Below are 20,492 nucleotides of genomic sequence, written 5' to 3' on the forward strand. Positions count from 1 at the left end.
TGCAACTGGAAGGGCTGACTTTGACCTACAAAGCCCTGCATGATTTGTGCACTCAGAAGATGCTTCAGTCTTCATGCCTGATCCTGGGAAGTGAGGTCAGCTGGGCTGCTCTCCAAGTTTGAACAGCTGGGGGCACCTTGGCTGCAGAAGCATCCAACAAAGGCCTGGCTTCCTGACCAGCTTGGTGTAAGGGCTTGATTTACCCAGGCTTTACACCCAACAGGGAGGGCAGAGTAAGGGAAGTTCCTTTGAGCTGAATTTTTGCAAACTCGTTATACCTTGGGGATGTCCTTCACTGCTCTCACAGCGACTGACATGGGAGCAACTTTTATAAGTCAATATTTTGGTGGATATGCCTTTCCACGAGCATATACATTAGATGGTGTCTGTCAGACACTGCATTCGGCAATGACGAGAAGGGTTAACATTCCCCATTACCTCTGCAGTACCAACTTTTACCAGTGGGTGTCTCTCTTCACCGACTAAAAGCTAGCGTGCTGTAGCAAGTGTGGGGCTCCACCAGTGATGAATGTGATCCTACAGAGGACACACTCCAGTTTTTGGTTTTGGCCAGGAAATCAGAGGAGGCTACTAAGTCGTTTGCTTTTCAGATTAAACTAAAAGGTTACATGTTACATGGAAATGTATATAAAGCAGCCAGTACCAACACTCATCTCTATGCTACAGCATTTGGAAATATTTTTGGTAGAGCCTATTGGTTTGTAGGCAAAAGGCCTCACACTTGTCAGTGACCAATGTAGAAATATAGTCATGTGTTTGACTGACAGTGGTCACTCGCCCCCCGCCCCCCTTGATTTTATCCCTATCTCTAGTGTTTCTTCTAGGCTTTTAAACAAAATCAGAACAAAACCTCTAGAAAAGCATCTCATCTGTCACCCTGCATTAAATACAGTCACAGTAGAAATGCTTCCAGCACCTAGGGAAGAGGTACACCATCGCACAAGTCACCTTTGAAAATGTGGTGGCGCACAGTGAATTGTTGTGTCCGTGAACAAGATGGTAACCGCAGCCATCTCCAGCAGTAACACACACAGGTTCTGTGACCAGCCCTATCTTCTTCAGACAGCTCCGCCTAGGGACCTCCATCTTCCCATGCGACTCCCCTGGCTATTCCAACCCTGGCCCACAAGGTTCTAATTTTGTACCTCAGTCTTCTCTCAATGTCTCTGTCTTGCTATGGTGATTGGCAATCACCTGATATTCACATTAATAGCTGGTAGTGGAGCATCAACGCAGAGGCACCTTGCCCTTTCAGATACTGACAGGATGAAAATTTAGGAGTCGGTGATCTATATATATTGATGTCAGCGCCTAATCTAGCCCTTCTCACCTGACCCAAGAATCCTGATGCGGAACAGAATAGAAACCATCATATTCTCCCTGATATGCAGTTTTCTTTTACTTTGGTGCCTATAGCAATGTTAGGCACGGTGAATTACAATGATAGTTTTCACTTCATTCAACATCTTTTCTAAGTACTTCAACACACTCTTAAAATAAGAAGCAAATTTCACTTCCCTCTAGGAGCCAGAAGTTATCCCCATTTTAGAGATGGGGAAACAAACATAGATTAATGAACTTTCCATCCAGGATAATACAGTGAGAAGTGACAGAGCTGGGACTAGAACACAGATCTTTTGAGTCCCAGCACGCTGATCTAACTAGCAGACACCTCCCACAACCCCCTGCTTATGTTAGTTGTCTCCAATACTAACTTTGGCACCAAAGACCATTCTAAAAGCTCATCAAATGCTGCATAGAAGGGTCACAGCTAAATTCCATTTGATTCAGCCCTGTTCATTTTAAAAGCCTTCTCAAGCCTTGGAATTTATTAATTTATATACAGTAGCTTAAGTCTACCCTCATACTCCCTGTGAATATCCTAAATCCCTTAAATAAGATTCACCCACCCCTTTTGCAAATATCTAGGACAGCCTCATGAATCAAAACTGGCATTGTGGGCAGCATGCAAAATTACTGTAGGTGCCTGCCGTGCAGACTACATGACAGCAACATGATTGGGGAAGGCAGCCCGAGTGGGTGATGCCAATTAGAGACTCTAGCAGATGGAACAGCAGCTATTCTGCGTGGCAGAAAATGCCACCATATAGTTCACTCCACCGCCCCCCCCAATCTCAGCTCAGATTCCAAGGCCAGAAAGGACCATTGTGATCATCGTATCTGTCCTCCTATGTAACACAGCGCACAGAACTTCCCCATGGATGCACATGGAAACACAAACCTGTTCAAACACACAGCCTGCAACCATGCAAAATTTCCAAGGCATAACTATAAAACCAGATCTCTCTCTTCCCCATCTCCATTTCAACACTGCTGTTAAATGAAACTATGTCAGTTATACGCAGGCAGGTGACCGGAAACCCAGCAAAGCAACTTCAAATGAGTCAGGGAGCTACCTTAGTCCCCGTAGTCAGGTTAAAACCCAACTAGTCCAGTGTTTTGACCATTAGTGCCCATCTGCACTACAGCATAATTGAGTCAAGGGACAAGTATGTTGTAACCAGGACCCGAGCTGTAGTATAGAGAGATGAGGCCATAGCCCCAATGTGTAGTGAGGAATCCACATGAGAATGAAGGACAGACAGGTAATGGTCACAGCCTTCAGCCAAGATAAACAAATGTATCAAAATTAAAAAGGAAAATAAATAAAAGAACCAGAACCTTGGAAAAAATGTCTATAAGCAGTCTGCAGTGGGACAGAAAACTCAGGGGCTGAGGTCGACTATCCGATTTGACCCCAGTCATCAGATGAATCCTTCTGAAGCAGACTCCTTTCTCAGCAGCACTCCATTGCAAGCTGTTCACACAATGGCCGGCGAGAGGAGAAGGGTCCTGCTCCTCTTTGGATGATCAGTGTATTTGGACTCCTGAAAGCTCAGCTGGCACTTTCTCTGCAGGGGACCCTGATGCGTACTGAAACTTGGCCTCCATCCCCGTGGGTATCCGAGAATCAGGCAGACATGCACCTTGGGGAGAGTGGGAATCAGCTGGTTGGCAGCAGTGTCCAGGTGAGGCACCGAAGTGGCTCTGCACATAGAATTTCCCAAAGGCAGGGTTGGTTTGGTATGGGGGGGAACCATGGATGTGCGCTGGGGTGCAGTTGTGCCAGGATCCCAGGCTCTGGGCACTGGGGTGCTGCAGTTGAACCACAGGAAGGGCTGGAGGTGAAGAGCAATAGTAGCTCTGGGTGGGGTATGAGCCTGGCACTGGATTAATCCTGAAGAGAAAAGGGGAAAGAAAAATTAGTGTGTTCACATCTGGCATTTCCAAATATCGACAAGAGCCCGTCGGGCAGGCCTCCCTCCGACTCCACTACTCAGAACGGGCATTAGCGTCAATCCCCATCATGACCGGCTGAGTTCAGCTGCCACTTCTTAGCAGTTAAATACAAGTAGGCTGGTCGGCCACCACTAGAGACATTTCCACACCCCTCAATGGAGAAAATACACGGCCATAGCCTTGTGGTACAAGCATGCATGGAACCCCGTGCACGGTAAGAATTCTGTATGCATCTCTTGTGCCTCCATTTAAGGTGTGTGTCCTTTAACTATTCACCTGCTGAGCCTCGAAGGCCTTAGGAGAAGAGAAGAATAGGCAGTTCTGAGCTACGGGGGCAGTTATTAGTATAATGACTAATTCAGGAGTGAGGGGATCCAGAAACAGCAGCTGCTAAGAGGAGGTGTGACTCAGCAGGATAAATCAGACCTGGAGATGCTCTGCCCACCAGGTAATAAAGGAACAATCCTTCTGGGTATTTGGCAGTTGTGGTCTTTGTGACACCCCATTCTCCAGGGCAAGTACTGATCAAATCGGAAGAATGGGGAGTCACAAAGACCACAACTGCCAAATACCCAGAAGGATTGTTCCTTTATTACCTCGATGTCGGTTCTTGCATTCATGGGCCACAAAACATCATGCACAAGCATACAACTCTGCAGAAATCTATTCTGCCTGGTCGGGAACTTGATATTTGAACTTGAATCCTAGCAGACAAGTGGAACAACATATAGCAAAAAACCTTACAATTGCTTTGGTTCTTTACACTGGGATAAACTTAAGCTGCAGAAATGAGAATAGGATTTGTGCTTGGTAAATAAAGTTACATGCAAGCGTAGCTCAGTTAAGCTGGAAAGTCTTAGAAACACCTTCCCACACAGACATTTATTGATAGCTAACGTTTATATAACACCTTTCACCCAAAAGAGTCTGTATTTCATCTCACCCAAGACAGAGCCTTCCGAAGCACAGCAAAGGCTTTCACCAAACAAAGACATTATTAGTAATCGTGCTGTAACTTCATGGCTCCAACAGAAGTCCTGGCCCCACTGAGCTAGGCACAGTACATATGCACAGCACGAGACAGTCCCTGCCCCAAAGAGCTTAAAGGCACTGGGTCAGTATAACCCCCTGAGGTACAAACTTCCTCCTGCTCCCCTTGGGCTCCTCCTCTATGTGGAGAGGGAGTGCATGATACGCTGGGGTGCAACTCTACAGTGCTATAACCCCCCATGCGCTAGCTACCCATGTGGACCCTGCTACCAGGCACTAGACGTTCCATGCTGCTGCAGATCAAAGCCCACTATGGAACTTTTAGCACATGGCAGGTGCACAGCAGGCTACGGCACTGTAGATCTATACCCTAGCTTGCCACCTATCAACTTTTCACCTACACAAATCCTTTGTCTCCCTTGCAAGCACTGTCAGGGCATGTTCCAGTTTAGCTTAGATCTAGTGACACCGCCCGAGGTGGTATTGTTCCAGGCATGTTTTTATACCTCAGATTTCCCCCTTTGGCCATAAGAGAACAGCTGTAATCATGGGAAAATACTTCTGTGTTAGAAAACTCACTGCAGTTCTTCAGCTACGTAGCCGTTTAACCCTATTAAAAAAATCCTCCTCTGTCCACGGAGATTGGAATGTTGGTAGTAAAGGTGCTTTAGAATGGGACAAAATTCCACCTAATTTCTAACCCTATCAGAAGACAAGTGAATGCTCACAGCTCCAGGACATAAAGGGACTTGGAAGGCCCTGAACTCTATTTCTGCAGAGAAATCTTCCCTCTACCCTGGAAACGTGCTCTGTAATGAAGGCAATGACAACTTAATAACTGATACCGTGTTCTTATATCAAGCCCTTCACCAGAGGGCTCTCAAAGTGCTGTATAAGTCCAGTATCCCAACATTCCTGTGAGACTAAGAGATTTGCCAAAGGTCACCAGTCAAGTAGCACTAGGGTGACCAGACAGCAAATGTGAAAAATCGGGACCGGGGTGTGTGTGTGTGTGTGTGTAAATAGGAGCCTATATAAGAAAAAGAGCCAGAAATCAGGACTGTCCCTATAAAATCAGGACATCTGGTCACCCAAAGTAGCACAGCCAGGAACAAAAGCCGTAAGTCCTGGTTCCCTGTGTAATGTTTTAATCATTAGATTCCACTCCCTCCTCTAACAGGGGAGACAATACTGTGGAGATCATGATATAGCTTTGCAAGGTCATTTCCCACCAGCACTTGTCAGAGCACACTCCCTACACATCCCAGCTGCAGCCTCCCTTCAGGGCCGGCTCTAGGCACCAGCAAAACAAGCTGGTGCTTGGGGCGGCATATTTTTAGGGGCGCCATTCTGGCGCGGGCCATGCCGCCCCTAAAAATGTGCCCCGGCTGCCCTAACTCACCTCCGCTGCTGCTGCTCATGTGCCGCTGCTTGCCCTCCCTCCCAGGTTTGAGAGCCTGGGAGGGAGGGGGAGACGCCGAGTGACCGTGGCGCACGCGCTGCTTCTCCCTCTCCCTCCCTCCCTCCTAGGCTTGAGAGCCTGGGGGGAGGAGGCAGGGCTGGGGATTTGGGGAAGGGGCAGAGTTGAGGAGGGGCCAGGGGTGGGGTAAGAAAAAAACGTGGGTTGGGGGTGGGGGAGGGAGGGCGGCCAAAATTGTTTTTGCTTGGGGCGGCAAAAATCCTAAAGCCGGCCCTGCTCCCTTTGGGATTATAAGGAGCGTTATTGAAGTTCATGTACTTACTTCCTACTCTGTGAGGCTCTTCTCTCTGCTAAAGACCCTGGAATATACTTCAGCCCTGGTATTCTCTTCAGCAGGCTGAAAGGGAACTTCTGATCCAGCTTAGATACCACCGACTCCGGGAGATCCAAACAGAAGCAATAGCCAAGACCATCTGAGTTTAGCAGCATGTTAAGGAAGACTGCGGAAGGTTCCGAATGGAGGGGCAGAACAGAATTAACTTTCTACATGCAACCACTCTAAATACACCTCCTTTGTACCACCAAACCAAGGTTTCTCTCAAGGTGGAATGGCTGGAAAAAGCTTCTTTTCCCCCCCGTGTTTTCAGACCCGCTGAGCACCATGACTCTCCAGAGCACATTCCTTGTGTACACAGAAGCCTCACTGACTGCAATGGAAGTGAGGGATGCAGGATCAGGCCCCTCTGAGCAACAATAAACCTAAGAGTCACTAAGCAGCTGACAGAAAGCCATGAACCAGCACAACAAAAAGTCAGCGACCCTAAGCAATCAGAATTTAGCATTTTTCCTACTCCTTCCCCATCACAAGTCAGGCTCCCCACATGCTCTTTTCACTGGTTAAACAAGTGATCACACTTGGAAAGGATACAGGCTTTCCCAACTATGAGGCCACATACGTTACTCAGGAGAGAGGAGTGGGGAATAAACCATGCCACGCAGAGAATTAACCAGGGCACCAGCACCATGGGAACATTAACCCCAAAGAGTGGTGCCCTTCTCATCCGTGAACGCGTGGTGGACACTGCCAACATGGCAAAAGCAACTGGTGTAAATCCTTTGGCATCTTCCACCTCTGACACCCCAGAGATGACAGCCTCAAATAAGAGATACAAAAGGGCCGAAGAAATGGCGAAGGCCAAGGTCACGAAGCAATGCTTCACTGTGCCTACGTTCTTCTCAAAGCTGCCAGCAAAGTACCAGATGATAACGCCACTGCATACCAGGGATATCAGATCTTCATAGACAAAGATATAGGTCACCAGTCTGTGAACTGAGCAGACAGTCCTTTTAGAGAGGTACAGACAGCAGTGAGTTTGCTTTAGGCCATTTACTATGTTAAGTTTGATCAGAAGAAGAGAAAATAAAATAGGAAACTACAGGATTTTTTTTTTTTTAATTCTATCAGGCTGGAGAATAATCTTCCACAGAATGGGGTGGAAAACAGATAGGTTGGGGCATTTAAATCTAGCCTGGACAAAGCGCCAACTACAGTCAAGATTAGTGCTGTGCTAGCCTGGGGGACATTTTCTTTCTGCTCCTTGGCCCAGCACCAGCGTTTGGGAAAGTGTAATGGTCCGGAAATATCTGAATTGGTCTTGCCAAAAAGTTTTTAGCCTTGTCAGGATAAAAGGTGCACCAGACCTTAAAATCACATCAATCTAATCATGGTCTTATTTCTTTCACTTCAACTGTAACACATTAGTAGCTGATATTTCTTCTTTGGACCAGCAGAAGGATACTGACAGGTTTGTAAGATATCATACCTCAGAAGTGCCACAGGGCCCTCAGACTCTCAGTTCTTTCTTCAGCACTGGGCTGCGACTGAACATAGTAAGTCAAACCAATACAACGTTCAATCTGTGGGTAGGATTTGGTGCCCCAACAAGTCCTCCTCCCACCCTAACTTCTGAGATACTTATAATATGTAAAATGAAAGAGAATATTGTCTGATATAACTGGTTAGGACCAAAGAAAAGGTAAGAAGAGTACACGACAGATTCAGTTAACCAGAGCAGAAACACAAAAGTCATTTAGTCCTGAGGGGGTTGAGAACACGGGGACTGCGGTATGAACAAAAGGGTATTGGGGGGAGGGGGGGGGGAAGTATGAAGAACGAAAGGGCAGATTCTTTAAGCTCCTGAGATCTTAACCTCATCCTCCTACCAGAACATTCTGGAACTCAGGAACTCTCCCTTCACCCCACATCAGGCAATTACCAGCTTCTACCGTGTTAACATTACGACCTAGAAGGATAGGTCCCCACATGAGGAGAGTTCTCCATTGAGGCGACAGCGTTCCAGCACGAGAAAGGACCGTGGGGAGGGGTGTGTGACAGAGGTGGTGTCTGGAAAGGGTGTAGGACAGGAAATATCAATAGGATTATGCAACTGTACAGCAGCTTTGGGTGGAGAGAGACACATCTCCTGGCGATGAGGAGGCCCTTTGAAGAAGGTCGGGGTGCACAGGGGAAAGGCTCCCCACGGTTGGTGGATTTCTACAGCTGGTGAGGAGGGAGGTGGCCCCCAGCAGGGGGAAGGGAGTTTCCAGCAGACAGGACCAGGAGGGAGGAGTGCCCCATGGCGGCTGCTGTACTGGAGGAGGGATCTCATGGGGGATGGTCCCTACGGTGGGGGGGGGTCCCAGGAGAGGAGAGCGGGCCGCAGGATGGGGGGGGGTATGGGAGCGGAGGAGCCACGCGAGGTGGGGATCCTTGGGGAGCGGTGGCCTATGGGGGGAGCAGCTCCCGGGGGCCCGTGGAGGGGGTCCCGGGCGGACCCCGTGGAGGCGGGAGGTCTCCTCCCCTCACCTTCCCCATCCCGCACCGGCCCGGGCCGCAGCGAGCACGCGGAGGGGGGAGGCGGCCCGGCGGCCCCAGCCCGGTGCAGCAGGCCGGGCCCGGACACCAGCAGGGACAGCAGCCCGGTGAGGCAGGCGGCAGTAGGGAGGCAGGGCCGGGCCCCGGCCCAGCGGCTCTTCCCCGGCACGGCCGGCATCCTCCCCTTCGGCTCGGGGCCCGCTTCCTGCCGCGGCCCGGCTTCTTCCGGGTTCAGGCCCCTTCCGCTTCCGGGTGAGGCGGGCAGGGTCGTGCGGCTACCATAGCAACGGGGCCCCGCCCGCACGCCTTAGGCCTCGCCCCCTCCTGCAATGCCCGGGGCGGGGCGCTGTCTCCTTGCCTGGATCAGCTCAGCGCCCTGCCCCCCAGTGGGGTGGGGGCACGTGGCACAGGCCTCTCCCACTGGCCTGGGCTGCAAGTGATTGTCTGCCCCCCACCCCTGGTGCCATGCGCCCAGCCCAAGCACTTCAGAGCCAGGCCCCAGGCGCTCACCAGGGTTTCACCACGTGCCCGGGTGGGGTTCTGGCCCCTGTCCCCGCTCTGAGCCACGGGGGGCCCTGATTCCCAGACTTTGCCCCAAACACAAGGCCCGTGGCCGGGAGGCAGTGCGGAGAGGAGCCTGCAGATGGCTTTTATTTGAGAAGAGCGAAAGCACATTTCCAGGTCTTAAGCAACCAAAGCGTTTACGTTAACAACAGAATGTGGAGCAATAGCACATCCCTCCCTCGCCAACTTCCCCTTCGAATCTGTCTTCTTCCTCACCAACCCCCCTGCCCTTGCGTCTGTTCCCCCTCATGTCTCGCCTCTTCCTCCCCAATCCCCCACCCCATAATCTATACTCGCCTATCTACCTTATGTGGCCCCCCATAACTGTAGAATCTGAACACCGCACAATCTTTCAGATATTCCTCCTCACCACACCCCGGTGAGACAGGCTGGCGCTATTATCCCTATTGTACAGATGGGGAACAGGGACACAAAGAGACTAAGGGCTAGAATTGTAAAGATCTTTAGCTACCTACAGAAATAAAAAGGAGTGGCTAAGAGAGGGAAGTGGGGGAGGAGGGTGTTGAGAATGGGAAATGAGAAGGTTATAGGGTCTGATCCCAAACCCAGCAAAGTCAATGGCTTTTTCATAGGGAAGTGAAGGGATCTTGAAAATCATCACTCCTGTTGGGCCTTATGGGGCTAGGCTCTTTTGAGAATCGCACCAGGGGCCTATCTGCATCTGTAGGCACCGACGTACCTTTACAAATCTGGCCCTAAATGACTTGCCCAGGGTCACACAGGAAGTCTACGGCAGAGCAGGAATTGTCACCGGGTCTCCCAGGCTAAAATGCTAACCCCTGGACCGGGGTAGGCAACCTATGGCACGTGTGCTGAAGGTGGCACACGAGCTGATTTTCAGTGGCACTCACACTGCCCAGGTCCTAGCCACCGGTCTGGGGGGCTCTGCATTTTAATTTAAATTTAAATGAAGCTTCTTAAACATTTTGAAACCTTATTTACTTTACATACAACAATAGTTTAGTTATATATTATAAACTAGAAAGAGACCTTCTAAAAAGGTTAAAATGTATTACTGGCACGCAAAACCATAAATTAGAGTGAATAAATGAAGACTCGGCACACCACTTCTGAAAGGTTGCCGACCCCTGCCCTGGACTATCCTCCATGCCTTCCTTACTGATTCCCATTCAAGATCCCCCTGCTTCCGTCTCTCACTATGGGGCTGATCTAAAGTCCATTGACTTCATTGAGTTTGGGATCAGACCCTATAACCATCTCGCTTCCCATTCTCAACAATCCTCTTCCCCCACTCTAATCCCCCCACTCCCCTCTTTCAGCCACTCCCTTTCATTTCCATAATGTTGGAGCAATGCTTTGGAAATGTAAAGGGCTATAAAACTGCTAAGCATCATTATTATTCCTTCCTCCATCGCTCTGCTGCTCTCCCACCACCAGACCCATTAGAGAGCAGTGACCCCTTGTTGCTGAGGCCTCCAGCATTATAAATCACTCTCAAAATAGTATGTTTAGGCGACAGTTTAAATGGTGTGAGTTGCAGCAGAAAAGGCAGCAGCACCCCCGAAGCATTAGGAATAAACCCCTTCCCCCAGTTCCTGACTCCTACCAGTTCAGCGTCCCTGCAAAATGCACTGGGCGATCGTTCTGGTCACAAGAGATGACTATATATTTCCAGGCGCTCTTTTCCGCCATGTACTCGCAGTCATTAGGGTATTCCCCAGAGAGTCTGCAATTAGTGACCCTGAATTTACTGATACTCTTTTTATACTTTTGGCCCTTTATGACATGCACTTTCCCCATGGTGCACGTGGCATCGATAACCTCCTCGCGGGCATGAATGAACGTGTTGAGTTTTTTACAGCCATCTCTAGTCATTGCGATCCGTTTGTTTCTCATTTCGCTGTTACATGTGTTGTGGTCTATGGTGTCCAGCAGGGTCAAATGTTTCCGTCTGAAGGCCATGGGGTTCTGAGCGCGAGAGATGCTGAAGACAGACGTAGCAATGAATAACAGACATATCAGAGACATTCCCTTCAAAGCCATGTTGCTTAGATGGACCTACATTAAAAACAAAGACACAAAGGGATGGAGACCCAAGGAAGGACTTCATAGATTTACAGATTTTAAGGCCAGACGAGGCTATCTTTCATCTAGTCTGAGCTCCTGCATTGCAGAGGCCATAAAATTTCACCCAGTGGATTTTGGCATCAAGCATTTAACTTCTGGTCAAACTAAGAGCTTATCTTTTGGACATCCGATCTTGATGTAAAGATCTTAAGCGATAAAGAATCAACCACATCCTTTGATACCGTGCCCCACAGGTTAATTATCCTCCATTAAAAATGTCCACCTTTGACTTCCCACTAGCCTTAAAATGTCTCGCTGCTGCTACACCAGTGCAGCTTCACTGGTGACAGCAAGGGCAGTAGACAAGGCCTTGGCAGCCACGGGCAATTTTACCGTGTGTTATCTAGTATTGCTGTCAGCAAAGTTAGATGATAGCGTGGCAAAATCGCCAGCACCTTGTTCACACTCAGGCTCCCATCCATCATTGCTACCCTGCTACCTGAAATAGTAGGAAATTCTATGGATAAAAAGCCAAGTGTTGAGATAGCTGCAGAATATTATTTGCAGAGCACCTGTGCTTGGTGCTGTACAAACACAGGAGACAGTCCGTGCTCCAAGTTGCTTACAGTCTAAGACTGACATTGCTAATACAGTATTGCTGGCCATGTCAGTGCGTAAATAGACAGACATAATACAGAGCAAAAACAGCGATGGAGGCTGGGGATTCCTAACTCATGGGGAATGGTATCTGTTAGATCAGGGGTGGGCAAACCTTTTGGCCCCAGGGCCACATTGGGGTTGCACAACTGTATGAAGGGCCGGGTAGGGAAGGTGTGCCTCCCCAAACAGCCTGGCCCCCACCCCCTATCTGCCCCCTCCTACTTCCCATCCCCTAACTGCCCCCCTCAGAACTCTCGACCCATCCAACCCCGCCTACTCCTTGTCCCCTAACCGTCCCCTCCCGGGACCCCCCACCCCTAACCGCCCCCCAGGACTCCATCCCCTATCCACCCCTCCCCCGCTCCCTGTCCCCTGACTGCCCCAACCCCTATCCACACCTCCACCCCCTGACAGGCCCCCTGGGACTCCTACGCTTATCCAACCTTTCCCCGTTCCCTGTCCCCTGACCCCCCCCCCCAGAACCCCTCCACCCCATCCAACTGCTCCCTGTCCCCTGACTGCACCCTGGGACCCCCTAGCCCTCATCCAATCCCCCGGCCCCCTTACCATGCTGCTCAGAGCAGCATGTCTGGCAGCCGCACCGCCTGGCCGGAGCTAGACACGCTGTCGCTCTGCTCGGCAGGAGCGCGCTGATCCGCCACCCAGAGTGCTGCCCGCGCGGCAGCGTAGCTGCAGGGGAAGGGCCGGGGGCCAGCCTCCCTGGCTGGCAGCTCAAGGGCCGAGCAAGACGGTCCCGTGGGCCGTAGTTTGCCCACCTCTGTGTTAGATATTTTTTATGTCTATGTCTTTCTAAGCAGCTCAGCTTTTCAAACTGCCAGAACCATACATAACTAGAAAGTCTCAGGAGGGGGGTTATCCATAACTCTATTGTTTTTATGTCCACATCGGGGTTTTTTCTGCTGTATGACAACTTTATTTTGCAACTGCAAATGTCTGTATAATAAACGTGTCTTTAAAGGCTCTCCGTCTGATGTCTAAAGGTGTACACATCAGATTGCTTCCTGCGCGTGTATTACGTTATCATCATCGCAAATCTCAAAGAGACGAGGCCTGCTGGCGAATCGAGCACCACCCAGATTGATCTCTGGTAAGGTGCTCAAGGTGGTCTGATTGCATATTCTGTTTATGTCCATCACTGGCAATCTTCTCGCACCACCAGGGCTGGGCTAAGTGTTAGTTGCAGAACTGCCTGTATCCAAAGCAGGGGAGCATTTATTAGTGGGGCTTCTGATTTTCAGAATTAACCGATAAACACCCCAATGCTAGATTTACTGTATATGAAACCAGTGTTTATCCAATAAACACCAGAAATGGTTACTCAATTTGTGTTGACTTCACTCCTTTCCCCATGCAGCTCCCTGGCTTGTATCTAATGGCTTGTCTACACAGAGCAGTAATGTGGTCTACAGGGGTGTGATTTCTAAAGTGCACTGACATGTTGTGTATTAATTGGTCCATTTAGACCCTACCGGTGCATACTAAAGGTTCCCTAGTGTACTTTAACATTGTGCTATTTGAAACAGTACTACGCATATATACAAAGAGAAAGCCCTTATCACCTCCCCCACACACACATTTTGACATCTCCATAGAGCTCACAAACTGCTAAAAATAACCCCTGAAAAATGAAATTAATAAACCCCCAAAAATCCACAAGCCTCATCTATAACATGCCCCCAACTTCAGGAAGCTGACATAAGGCAAGTAACCTACATTCAGGGTATGTGGCCAGAGAATTTTATAGAATCCAGACCTCTTTGCATTTGATCAGCACTGACTAGACCAGGGATTTGGCCCGCGGCTGGTTTGTTTACCGGCTGCGTCCGCAGTTTCGGGGAGCCGCAGTTCGCCGTTCCAGGCCAATGGGCACTGCGGGAAGCGGCGGCCAGCACATCCCTTGACCCGCGCCGCTTCCCGCAGCCTCCATTGGCCTGGAATGGCGAACCGGGGCCAGTGGGATCCGCGGTCGGCTGAGCCTGCGGACGTGGCAGGTAAACAAACCGACCCGGCCCACCAGGGGGCTTCCCCTGGCGGGCTGCGGGCCAAAGGTTGCCGCTCCCTGGACTAGCTATACTATAGAGGTCTGCAAGACTGGATTAGCATCAGCTTGTTATTTTTTTGCGCTACTGCATGTTCTGGAATTGAAGTTTACAAGCATGAATGAATCAGACCTCCTGAGTCTGTTCTATTGGCTAGAAGCACCTGGGGTTGTTTAGAGGGCAGAGACATGTATCTGATTGTGCACCTGTATCCAAATTAGAACTCTTTTGCCCCGGTAAGAGTGCAGGATTCTCTGACGGGTGCAGGGATTCTGAGTGGAGCTGTCTGAGAACTCCATAAACTGCTGATTTTCATCTCTATCATCCTGCTGCTGTGTGCTGTTTAAAATCTGGTCCTTACTTAGGTGCCTAAATGTGAGTTGAGTGGTTTGAAAAATCGGTCCCAATCCCAAGAGCATGTCACATGGAGAACTCCCAACGGACATGGACAATTCTTTGTGCAGAGTGCTTAGATCCCAGGTTTACATAGTAGGGCTGGGAGCACAGAAGAAAATACAGTTCACTGAGGGGAGAGGAAGTTGTCCCCCAGACAGAGAGGCAACACAAACCTCCCTTTAATTAAACATTCTAGTCACTGCTTGTTCTGCAGAAATGCTTTCACTTCCTTCTCATGGGCTGCGGCCATAGGATCTTTCCTCAAGGAAAGAAACAACCCATTTGTTTACCAGTCTCCTCAATCAGATCTGCTCAACCAGAAAACTCTCTTCTTTCTCCATTTAAAGAACAGACAGAAACTCAAGTTACTCACAAGTTCTGTTGTTCTTCTCCAGCTGCTGACGGTGATCTGAAATAACAAACACCTTAGGGTTTAAAAGAAAATTGTACAAATGGCTTATTTTTCCTCCAACTCATTCTTTTTGAACCTGCTTTGATTTTGCTCTAGTCTTACATAGTCTTAAACTTAATTTTTGAAGTATTTTGACGAGATCTAATCCTCAGGTTAATATATTCATAGTGATTTAAAAGAAAACCAGAAACCCTTATTCCCAGTGGAGTGGGGTTTGCACTCTGAATCAATATTGTCCTAACCTTTAATTTATTAAAACGCCTTGGGTGAAGATTGCTCAGTTTTTCTTTTCAGGTTCTCTTACCAGCTTTGAAATGGGACTTGAAATGGATTGACAGGCTTTTGTCTGTAGCGTCACTCAAGCCTCTGCATCCTCTGCTGAAATGCTGTTTTGTAACTTCTGTGAGCAAAGTGAGTCAGTTAATTGGCACAGATATCCCTGCGCCCTCCGCTACAGAAGTATACTTAAAGGACTATATTTTCTCTTTCTCCAGCAGTGGAAGAACGCTACTGTTCCAAAGCTTTCCTGAATCAGATCCTTGGTCTTTTTTATAGTTCACTCATATTAACAGGGTCTGAATTTAAAGTGCAGACTTTAGGAGGGAGAGAGAGGGAATATAAAGTTAAATCTACTGTTAGAGGGATTTCCCTCAACCCTCACACTTCCCTGGTTCTTGTCACGCAGACAACAAGCAGCAAAAGACCAGAAGTCCAAAGTGCAGACAATGCGATGTTTAATGGGGTTAGTTTGCAAGCAACCATATTCCGAAGCCCATCACACCAGTCGGGCTTATCTCTATACACCCACAGAGTCTGTTCCCCAGTGTCCCCCTTCCCAGTTCTGACACTGCAGAGTGTTTACCCTGGGTCCCTGGGTCCCTGTTCCCCATTCCCTGTTCCCATTCCCCCCCCCCAGCAAACATGATTCCAAATTCCCTTCCCTCCCGCTTCCTGTTTGACCCCAGTTTACATAGTAATATTCTCAGCTATCCCTTAACCAATCATTTTACTGAAATCTATCTAACCAATCCTAACATATTGTAACATAATTCTCTAACCAATTATATCCCACTACCCTAATTAACTTACACCTAGCAAAATTAATTATACAGCAAACAGAAACAATTAGAGAACCAGACAGATTAACAATAGAAAAGTGGGGGCCATAAGGATAAAACAATACAGAAATGAGGGTTTCACAACCACAACCATTGATAAGTGATTTCTTGCCAGACAGGACACTATCAAATTAAGTTTTCTTTAACCATCTTTATCTGGTGGTGAGGGGCACTATCAGGACAGGATCGTTTTCCTAACAGCCCAATACCACCTTATTTCAATGTGGCTGGTTTGGGACGTGAGGATGTGACCTACGTTTCCCAGTTTATGGCTGCCCTTGTTGCTTAGCCAAAGGCCTTAACCTAAGAACAAGGCCTCAGACTATCCTAGTGAGAGAAGGCCCATGCACAGGCAAACTTGTGATTTTGATTCTTTGTTTTATATCCCTGGTAACTAGCTAAGTGATAAAAATACACCTAAGTTCTTAAAGTATAGGCCTGTACAGGCAGGCCTGAATATCTCTATTCTAACATCTACAAAGATCAATCTAGGACCAAGAATCCAGATCCAATTAATAATATACAAATAAAGCAATGGCCACATTTTTGACCCAGCCTTAATTGGGCTTTCATTTCTTTGCCCACAAGTTTACAAGTGCAAACTACTCAAAGAGAAGTTATCAATGGTTCACTGTCAAACTGGGGGGATGTACCTAATGGGGTCATGCAGGGATCTGTCCTGGGGCCGGTACTATTCAATATTTTCATGAATAACTTGGATAATGGAGTGGAGGGTATGCTTATAAAATTTGCAGGTGACACCAAGCTGAGAGGGGTTGCGAGCACTTTGGAGGGCAGTATTAGAATTCAAATCAACCTTGACAAATTGGAGAATTGGTCTAAAATAAAGAAGATGAAATTCAATAAAGACAAGTGCAAAATACTACACACTGGGGAAACAAAGCAAATGCACAACTACAAAATGGGGACTAACTGGCTAGATGTGGTACTGCTGAAAAGGACCTGGGGGTGATAGTGGATCACAAATTGAACATGAGTCAACAGTGTGATGCAGTTATGAAAAAGGCAAATATCATTCCAGGGTGTATTAACAGGAGTGTCATTTAAGACATGGGAAGTAACTGTCCCGCTCTACCCAACACTGATGTGGCCTCAGCTATTCGTCTCCCTTCAACTCCAACCCGGTGCCGCTTTTGTAACAATCAAACTATTTGTGGGACTTTACGCCGGTGCCTGTCCTCAAGTATCATCCTGGTTGCTATGGGAAAGAGGGCTGTGCTGAGGTTGGAACTATTGATCCTAAGGATGTCTTAACAAAAGCTGCAGCACAAGATCTCCTGCCCCTGCTTCATGGCCTTGCTCACCATGGCTGCAGCAGCAAATCGACTCTTGCAGTAGCCAGGGGTTCTTCTTATGTTGTGGCTTGCAGGGAAGTGCATTGAGCATGGGCAGTGGGTATCGTAGGCAAGGGGAGGCTGTGCCTCCCCAAACAGCCTACCGTGGCCTCTCCCGCAGGCCAGCGTGCCTCCTGCAGGGACTCGGGGCCACCTGGGCAGCTGGTGCTGGGCCGTGCTGCCTGCCCAGCGCTCCGGGGCTGGCCACCCAAGCGCCGGGACTGGGGGCCACCCGGAGCCCTGGGGCAGAGGGTGCGGCGACCGCACTGCCCGGCCACCTGAGCACTGGGGGTGCGACGACTGTGCCGCCCAGCCGCCCGAGCACCAGGACTGGGTGCCGCCCACGGCTGGGGGCGCAGCGACCGCATTGCCCAGACACTTAGAGCCCTGGGACTGGGGGCGCTGTGGCTGCGCTGCCCAGGGGCTCTGGGCGCCGAGGCTGCGGTGGACCGGGGCTGGGGCCTTACCCCTCTGCCCCCGGTCATCCAGAGCTGGGGCCAGGGGGCCGCGGTGGGGATGCTTTGGGCTCCTGAGGGGGAGGACCAGAAGGTGCCCATTCCCACACCTTTGATTGTTATTGCAGTGTAATTGTAAGCAAGCTGTCCTTGTCTCTCTCTCCCCCTCCCAGTGTTACCAGTCCCTTAGCCCCAGGTTATCTTACTTTTCTTCGCTGTCGCTCAGTGTTCGTGAGTATAATAAAAATTAACAGATTGAGGCGAAAAGGCTCTTTATTCATTCGGCACACAGGGGTGTAGTTTACAGGGGAGTACATGGGGGACAGCTTGGTAAGGAACACACATAAGGGTCACATTACTATGGGACATTGATGAAACTAGTTTTCAAAGCCTCACGGAGACGCAGTGTGCCTCGATGTGCTCTTCTTATTGCCCTGGTGTTTGGCTGCTCAAAATTGGCTGCCAGGCTATCTTCCTCAACACCCCCACCCCAGCGGAAACTTTTCTCCATTTGTTTCACAGATATTATGCAGCACACAGCATGCAGCACCAATGGGGATATTGCTCTTACTAGGGCTAACCTAGGAAGCAAACGACACCAGCAGGCTTTTAAATGTCCAAAGGCACATTCCACTTGCTCAGACTATGGCTGAATGGCTCCTTACTGATGTCCAGGCTGTCTGTGTTTGGCTTCATGAGCCGTGGCAGGAAGGGGTAGGCTGGGTCTCCCAGCATCACTACTGGCACTTCAACATCACCATCGGTTATTCTGGAGTCTGGAAAGGCAGTCCCTGCTTGCAGCTTTCTGAATAGACCTGTGTTCCTAAAGACGCGTGCGTTCCTAAAGATGCACCTTTCCCGACCATCCCACGTTGATGACGGTGAAACGGCCCCTGTGATCCACCAGTGCTTGCAACACCATTGAGAAGTACCCCTTTTGCTTTATGTACTCTTTGGCAAGGTGGTTTGGTGCCAAGATAGGGACATGCGTTCCGCCTATCGCCCCACCGCAGTTAGGGAACCGCATCACGGCAAAACCATCCACTACGTCCTGCATGTTGCCCAGGGTCACTACCCTTCTTAGCAGAAGTCTATTTATTGCCCTGGTAACTTGGTTCCCAGCAGACCCCACGGTAGATTTATCCACTCCGAATTGATTTACCACTGACCGGTAGCAATCTGGCGTTGCAAGCTTCCACAGAGCTGTCGCCACTCGCTTCTCCACTGTCAGAGCAGCTCTCATTTGCGCTTCAGGGCTGGGGAAAGCTCTTTGCTCAGTTCTATGAAAGTGGCCTCACGCTGCTTGCGTGGCATCACATTGTTCTGCATGACGGCTCCTGCTTCGGCTGAGCAAATACTGCAGGATAAGGCACGACGTAGGTGTAATGCTCACAACAGCAGTGGACAGCAGAGCAGGGTCCATGCTTGCCATGCTATGGCGTCTGCGTGGGTAAGCCAGGCTTAGGTAGGTTTGCCAACTTTCTCCCCGACAAAACCGAACACCCTTGCCCCGCCCCTCCTCTGAGGCCCCCTCCCCGCTCACTCCATTCCCCCCTCCCTCTGTCACTTGCTCTCACCACACTCACTCACTCGCTCGTTTTCACCAGGCTGACTCAGAGGATTGGGGTGCAGGAGGGGATGAGAGTGCCAGAGTGGGGCCAGAAATGAGGAGTTCAGGGTGCAGGAGGGGGCTCTGGGCTGAGGCAATGGGTTGGGATGCGAGAGAGGGTGAGAGCTCCGGCTGGGGGTGCAGACTCTGGGGTGGGGCTGGGGATGAGGGGTTTAGGGTGAAGGAGGGGGCTCCTGGCTGGGATCAAGGGGTTTGGAGGGTGGGAGGAGGATCAGGACTGGGGCAAAGGGCTGGGGTCCATGGGGAGAGGGCTCCAGCTGGGGATGTGCGCTCTGGGGTGGGGCTGGGGATGAGGGGGTTGGGGTGCAGGAGGGTGCTCCGAGCTGGGATTGAGGGGTTTGGAGGGCAGGAGGGGGATCAGGGCTGGGGCAGGGGGTTCGGGTGTGGGAGAGGTTCAGGGGTGCAGGCTCCAGGCGGCGCTTACCTCAAGCAGCTCCCAGAACCAGCTCCCACATGAAGGTGCAGCCAGGCAGCTCTGTGCGCTGCCCCATCCACAGGCGCTGCCCCTGCAGCTCCCATTGGCCACGGTTCCCGGCCAATGGGAGCTGGAGAACTGACACTTGAGGCGGGGGCACTGCGTGGAGCACCCTGGCTGCCCCTGTGCATAGGAGCCGGAGGGACATGCCGCTGTCTCCGGGAGCCGCGTGGAGCCAGGGCAGGCAGGGAGCCACCGTGCAGTGCTCTGGGAGTGGAGGCAAGCCCTGCTAGTGGGGATGCACTCCGCCATGCACATAGCGGGGACATGCCAAATGGACTTGCTTCAGTCGCCTTAAATAAAATCGACCTAATTTTGTAGTGTAGATATGCCCTCAGTGGTAGACTCCGCGCCCCCCTCCTTTGCACATTGGTACAGCTCCAACCCACGCCCCCTCTGAATGGCAACTAATTGGTACACTCCACCCTTCTTCCCCCCCTTTGCAGCCGGGTGGTAGGCGCCGCGCTCGCGGATTGGCGGCGCGGGCCCGCAGTCGGCGCGAGGGTTGTGCGGCGCCGGCGCGGCACGCGGGCCTCGGCCTCCTTCCTCTCGCGCCACCGGCGGCAGCGCGGCCAGGATGGCTTCCGGTGAGTGCCTCGCTCCGCGGGGGCGGCGTGTGGCGCAGGTGGAAACGGGCCGGGCCGCCGCCATGTTGGACTCACTGTTTCTCCCCCCCCATCTCCCCCTCGGGGGGAGCGTTGGGGCAGCCCCG

The 20,492-nt window shown here is 50.4% G+C and overlaps 3 protein-coding genes across 6 annotated transcripts in view; 1 reads left to right on the top strand and 2 right to left on the bottom strand.

Moving 5' to 3' along the window:
- Positions 1-1,400: 1,400 nt before the first annotated feature.
- Positions 1,401-8,829, bottom strand: RHBDD2 (rhomboid domain containing 2). Of its 2 annotated transcripts, none has more exons than XM_034752426.1 (4): positions 8,598-8,829; positions 6,660-7,061; positions 6,054-6,204; positions 1,401-3,259 (listed from the first exon to the last, which is right to left on the bottom strand). In XM_034752426.1, the coding sequence occupies exons 1-4, from the start codon at positions 8,782-8,784 to the stop codon at positions 2,893-2,895; spliced, it is 1,107 nt and encodes a 368-aa protein (XP_034608317.1). In that variant the 5' UTR covers positions 8,785-8,829; the 3' UTR covers positions 1,401-2,892. The 2 variants fall into 2 exon arrangements, with proteins under 2 accessions (XP_034608317.1, XP_034608318.1); XM_034752427.1 differs by having other exon boundaries at positions 6,660-7,075.
- Positions 8,830-10,754: 1,925 nt separating this feature from the next.
- Positions 10,755-11,114, bottom strand: LOC117867672 (ribonuclease pancreatic beta-type-like). The gene has a single exon (XM_034752884.1). The coding sequence runs from the start codon at positions 11,112-11,114 to the stop codon at positions 10,755-10,757; it is 360 nt and encodes a 119-aa protein (XP_034608775.1).
- Positions 11,115-20,216: 9,102 nt separating this feature from the next.
- TAF15 (TATA-box binding protein associated factor 15) overlaps positions 20,217-20,492 on the top strand; it is a 31,190-nt gene continuing 30,914 nt past the window's right edge. For 2 of the 3 annotated variants that reach the window (XM_034752445.1, XM_034752446.1), the window contains exon 1: positions 20,218-20,367. In XM_034752445.1, the coding sequence (XP_034608336.1) occupies positions 20,358-20,367 (10 nt within the window). In that variant the 5' untranslated portion in view covers positions 20,218-20,357. Of the gene's footprint in view, positions 20,368-20,492 lie in introns of all 3 variants that reach the window. The other variant, XM_034752447.1, reaches the window with a different exon arrangement.

Source organism: Trachemys scripta, chromosome 18 (assembly GCF_013100865.1).
Source record: "Trachemys scripta elegans isolate TJP31775 chromosome 18, CAS_Tse_1.0, whole genome shotgun sequence".
NCBI lineage: Eukaryota > Metazoa > Chordata > Testudines > Emydidae > Trachemys > Trachemys scripta.

Excerpts from the sequence above, each read along its gene's own strand:
- RHBDD2 (XM_034752426.1), bottom strand. The coding sequence starts at position 8,784 with ATGCCGGCCGTGCCGGGGAAGAGCCGCTGGGCCGGGGCCCGGCCCTGC. Across the intron at positions 6,205-6,659 it reads CCTCATAGTTGGGAAAGCCT|ATGGTCTTGGCTATTGCTTC; the intron begins GTATCCTTTCCA and ends TGCTAAACTCAG. Across the intron at positions 3,260-6,053 it reads AGAGCCTCACAGAGTAGGAA|GATTAATCCAGTGCCAGGCT; the intron begins GTAAGTACATGA and ends TTTTCTCTTCAG.
- LOC117867672 (XM_034752884.1), bottom strand. The coding sequence starts at position 11,114 with ATGGCCTTCAGACGGAAACATTTGACCCTGCTGGACACCATAGACCAC.